Raw genomic sequence first — 6,000 nt, forward strand, 5'->3', positions numbered from 1 at the left:
GGTAGAGCTCATCCAAGACTTGACGTCACTCAGGCAGTCCAGTAATGGCTGCATACAGTCTTTGCCTTTGGACCGTAGTGGCAGATAGATTTGAACATCGTCAGCGTGACAGTGGAAGGAGATTCCATGCTTTCCAAAAATAGCGCATAGGGCCAGCATGTAAAGTAGAAATAAGATGGGGCCCAGGAAAGCACATGCTTGTATCTAAGATTATTTTCAATCTTCAACGTCCATGAGAGTAACTTCAACAATACTGGCTGTCCCTCTAGCCATGTGCACGGTACAAACCTGCATCAGAAACAGACCACCGCCTACTGCGCCTTGACCGGTGTATAGACACCAATATGGCCGACAGCATTAGCATAAGAAAGAAAAAAACGTGCTGACAAGCTTGTCGGTGGTCACCACCATCATCGTTCATTCAATGATGGATTCAGCAATAACAGCAGCCTATAGGAGGAGGTGAACAGGAGCTTTGGTTTGGGGGCAGCTTAACAATTGCAGGCGCCAAGTTACAATGTGCCAGTAAGCCTCTTTGTGTGGCTGGAGGGATTTGGCCCGCTTTGATCCAGAGGTGACCGGTGTTTCTGGACCTACTTACACCCTCACAAGGGAGCATGAGTGCAGCTACTGTTTCCATAGAAATGAATGCAGGGTGATGTAAAAGTCTGATAGCGGGCACGTAAAGGTCCTTTCATAGACCCCTTTCTTCTTTTTCTATGGAGAACTATTGCTACAGAGAACCAATGATCTCTGAGTCCCAAACTGGGAATATATCTAATCCATCTGTATCCATCTATGACTCATACTGGGAATATATACAGTATCTAATCCATCTGTATCCATCTATGACTCTATCTATACTGGGAATATATCTAATCCATCTGTATCCATCTATGACTCATACTGGGAATATATCTAATCCATCTGTATCCATCTATGACTCATACTGGGAATATATACAGTATCTAATCCATCTGTATCCATCTATGACTCTATCTATACTGGGAATATATCTAATCCATCTGTATCCATCTATGACTCATACTGGGAATATATCTAATCCATCTGTATCCATCTATGACTATCTATACTGGGAATATATCTAATCCATCTGTATCCATTTATGAATCATACAGGGAATATATCCACCTGTATCCATATATGAATCATACTGTCTCAGCCGTATATGAAAAATACAACAATGCACAAAAGACCACATGAGGAGAAACACACTTTTGACGCAACCCTTTACCTCCCCTCAGTCTTCCTGTTCTCCATTATCACCATTTTGCTTTGGCAACAGATACCATTGTATTTAATGCTAATAAAGCTCATTTGAATTTGAACTTGAAAGACCACTGGACCCTCTTGATATGGCCGAGTAAGTCAACAAGCCGCGCCAGATGTACCATATGAGGCTTACGAAAGGCAAAAATCTCAGTCTAACCCCCTCCAGGGGCGGACTGGCCATCGAATTTTCCCAGTGGCCTGGCGCGCCAACTGGCCTGACCCGCGGTGAATGGCCTGCCCCCCCCCCCCATCAACAAAACGAAACTGAAGTTGTTCCATCTCACAGCGTCGGCTCGGCTCCTGGCCTGACTGGGGTTACATTTCAGGGCATGAAATATTCACCCAGCCCGGCCCTGACCCCCTCCCATCCTGGCTCTAGGTTTCCAGGCTAGCTAGCTCTGCTGCAGTGGCCTTTACCCACAAGGCTGTGTCTTCCGAGGGCTGGCGTTCTGTATGATTAAGTTAGTGCTATCCAAAGGCGTACCCGTGGGTATTAGAGTAGTCCCTCATACTCCCACTTCTCCCACTCTTCACTGCACTAAAATTGGTATTCTACTGTATTGTCCGGGACTGTACAACTCACCATTCCCTTATGACTGAGGCATGAAAAAGTCAACCCTCACTCATCCCTTGTGAAGAGAGAGAGAGAGAGAGAGAGAGAGAGCCTTCTACACTGTCTCATTACGGGGGGAAACGTGAGGGTCTCAATCCAAGGGAATTGATGAAGGACTCTGTGGAGGAGGGCTTCTGAGCACCAACAAAGACGGCTTTAGTTTCACTGGCGGAATGCATTTGCATAGCTTAGAAGCCAAGGCGTCTGAACCAGGCTCATGAAAAGAAACCTCAGGAATTGCAGGGGACATCAATGCAAACGAGATAGCGAGAGAGGAGGGGGAGAGAGAGAGCGAGTAAAGATTGAGAGAGGGAGAGGGAGGAGAGAGAGAAAGCGAGTAAAGATTGAGAGAGGGAGGAGAGAGCTATGAACTTCTCTCTTCCCCTCAGCGGCCCGACAGCAGAAGCCCATCAGGAGCATCACAGTCGGGAATGGGGAGCGAAGTGTGGGAACAGTAAAAGAGTTGTTTCATAGATGGAGACGCAACCAGAAAACACAGTTCTGTAGTATGTTAAAGAGTCCTTCTCATTTGCTATTAAAGTGCCATACTATAATTTAGGGATATCACACATCTATCCATGACTGTCAGTGCAGCGTGAAATAATTGCCACTTGAGAGTTTTGGGGGGGAAGTTGGAGACTGATTTCTTCAGATAGGATGATGCTGCAGCCTTGACAGGAAGAGGAAGAGCTATAGCTTATTGTACCTCTTGAGAGACTGACAAAGAGCTGAGTGCTGGATGAGGTGAACATGCACTCCGCTGTGTCAGAGAGAGAGAGAGAGAGAGAGAGAGAGAGAGAGAGAGAGACCCAGAGAGAAAGCATGACAGGAAGGACAGACAGGCAGAGAGAGAGAGAGAGAGACCCAGAAGAGGTGAGGAAGACAGGCATGAACAGCAAGGACTGACAAACAGGTAGAGAGAGAGAGTGAGAGAGAGAGACGTGCAGACAGGGCCAGGTGAGGGTCGGAGTGTATCTCTCTACTCCTCTGTGGCCAGGAGCCATACAAGAATGATTGACCATCAATTATCCACAACGTTTCTGGCAGACTCGCTGAAGATACTTAAGACTCTCAGATCTAACATCACAGAAAATCACACACCGAAAACCACCCCCAAACAAGATAATCAGGGTATAATGGACACAGATTAAGCCCAGGGCCAGGTCTGGACTAAATGGAAAGTTGAATGGCTAATCTCCATTGAAAGTGCAATTTAGTCCAGGACTTGGCTTAATACTGTACATGTCTGCAAAACAGTCCCTTCGTGTACAGTAGTAACACCCATGGTTTGACACATTAACTTTTAACAATGATCATTTTAATTTGATTTCATAGCGTATTTTGTGTTGTCTTTTGGTCTTTCTTGCTGTATTTCCCCCCACGTTTCCCATTGGTTCACTGATAGCTACACTCGCATGCATGCACTATTGACATTTCGCATCCATACATTTTAAATGTTGACTATGAACAACAGCCAAGTAAATCCTCTGCAGGTCTTCGGCACTGCCTGTTCTTAGAAAACGAGCCGCGTGCTTGGCTTGGGGCTCTGTATGCAACATAATGGGGGTACGGTCTATGCACGCTTTAGTTCACAAACATGAAAGTCTTTGCCATAAGCAAACTGCGCTGGTTGGGAAAGCAGCACTGATGTGATCACAGGGCATAGACATACTGTGTGTTTCTTAGAGCAATGGCGAGGGTTTGTGGTGACTACTCCTCCAAGTCCCTGTTGAGATGTTCCTAACGAAAACTATGGATTTCTCTCACTCCCTCACTCCCACTCTCTCTCCCTCTCTTTCTCTCTCTCTGAGCCATTTGATGTCTCATTACCCATGGATGGGGAACGCCTATAAGTGCGCCCATCCAGACTGCCCTCCGTACATAATGCCACTGACCCACAATCCCCAGCGGTAACTGTAGCGAATAGGGCAGACTGAGGCAGGTACTCAGCAAAGCACACTGGGAAGACAGGCAGACAGGAGGGGAGAGGAGGGTTTGGAGAGAGAGAGAGAGGGGCGGGGAGGGGGGTTCTCTAGGGAGTCTGACTCGTCAACACTTCCTCTCTTCCTGTTTCTTTGCTCTGACAGAGACGAGCACGCACAAACAGTTCCATTTGTTCCTTCTCTCCACAACCCTGATGTTGATTAGTGAAGCTGTAATCTTTTGGGTGTCCCTAAACATTATGTTCAATGAGCATTATGGGATATAATGAGCAGCATGCCTGCTGATATACATGTATGGATGGCTTTTTGACAGTTACCCTATGGTATAAGCTACTGTAGCCTATGTGACAACATTTGATTGTGGCATTTTGAAGCCTAGAGTGACATTATCTCAAGGATGGAATAATTGGATTCAATGAATTCCAGTTGTGTGTGTTCGGTGATATAATTTGTTGTAAAGTTAATCAAGTAAAAATACATGCGTTATGTCTAATCTATTCGCAACACCTGCCTTAGGCCTATGGTGGGAGATCTACCCTAGTATAGGAGCCAATACAGTCAATCAAAATGAGCATAGCCAATCAAAATGAAGTAAGCCTATCTATTACATGTTTATTTCCTGTCTTTTGGAACTCAGCGCTATTCCCACCCCTGTGAAATTCTACGAACTGCATTATTGCCTTGGATACAACACCACGCCAAACAGTGAGCAGCGATGCAGATAGGCGTGAAGCAAAGACATGTGAGAGTTAATCTACAAGCAAACTTGCAATACACCCCACCCTACTGTAGACTGTGAACTTATGGGTGATGATGGGGCATGGGTGTTGAACTTTGATTCAAGTCCCTCAGTCTGACTACATGCAGCAGAACTGTCTCTGGTCAGGGCTACTAGCTACCAGCTGCAGGTCAGAATTGTATGCCCCTGTGTCCCCAGAGGTTTGCGCCACTGAATCACGTTTCCACAGAAACATTGCTGCCAAAAAGATTACGATTCATCCAAGGCATCACAAGTGCCCTGGGAGGGATGGAGAGAGAGAGAGAGAGAGAGAGAGAGAGAGAGAGAGAAAGAGAGAGAGAGACCCTCATGTATTATTTGACTATAATTCTTAATGGAGAGACAGTAAGTGTTAAAAGGCTACAACACGGCGCTGTGCTTTCACATGACGGGTTTAAGACGCGCAGTGCGTGGCAAAGCCATCTGTATTGGCGCGTATAGCCTAATTAACACATTATGTAGGCTATAATGGTCGGAAGATAAATGACAATTAAGAGACCATAACTGCAACAATCTAACACAACTGCTAAACACCACGATGGTTAGGCTATTGACGAGAATAGCCTAAACAGTTTATGATTCAGCGGATCGGCGCATCAGGGAAAAAGCATTACCACTCTCACCTTGTAAGATACAATTCAAAGCAGCTTTAATGTATGGGTCGTTTATTTCGGTCTATATGTAAGCAATGTTGATAGACGAACGCGTGGACATATTTGGGAAATATGAAGACAAATTCACAAGGTCATGTTTGGTGCAGACGTGGTGAGAAATAGGCTACACTTACCGTACACTCCTTGACAGCGGATGCCCTGCAGAAACAGCGGCAGGAGCCCCAAAACACAGATAATTAGATCCATCCTCTACGTTAATGTCAACATATCCTGCTCTCAAAGGCGAGAAGTCCCTCCGAGGCGCGGGATGTTTGCGAGGCGGTGGAGCTCGCGTGCATAGAACACCAACTAGAAATCAGTGAGTCAGGTGCGACGGGATTTATGAACGTCCAAAAGAAAAACGCGTTCTCACCTTAGTAAGCTACACTGTCAAAATAAACAGACTGCGAATGCATAGCCAATAGCCTCCACAGAGGATATAATGGCAGGTATTGTATAGAAGCCGCCAGGCCTAGCAAACTGTCCGAAAATTCGTCGACTAGGCTACCTCAAGTGGACGCGCCGTCAACTCCGCCGTGTTATCGATGACTCTCGTAGCACCCCAAAGAGTGGTCCCACTCACACAGATGTGCTCGACTAGAGACCGACTGTGACATCTACAGACATTGCTCCTCTCCAGTTCCAGCTGTTGTCGTGACTTGCTCCTGGTCTGCAGATAGAATCCGTGAACTGACTTGTGTCAAACGGTGCCATTTCGTG

General features: G+C 46.1%; 1 protein-coding gene across 1 annotated transcript in view; it reads right to left on the minus strand.

Annotated features, from left to right (window-relative positions):
- LOC311310406 (MAM domain-containing glycosylphosphatidylinositol anchor protein 2) overlaps positions 1–5,487 on the minus strand; it is a gene marked incomplete at both ends in the record, with an annotated part of 184,099 nt that extends 178,612 nt beyond the window's left edge. The window contains one exon of the mRNA XM_084439894.1: positions 5,415–5,487. Coding sequence (XP_084296020.1) covers positions 5,415–5,487 — 73 coding nt within the window. The remainder of the gene's footprint in view (positions 1–5,414) is intronic.
- Positions 5,488–6,000: the final 513 nt, after the last annotated feature.

This window comes from Borostomias antarcticus, assembly GCF_949987555.1.
Source record: "Borostomias antarcticus genome assembly, chromosome: 6".
NCBI lineage: Eukaryota > Metazoa > Chordata > Actinopteri > Stomiiformes > Stomiidae > Borostomias > Borostomias antarcticus.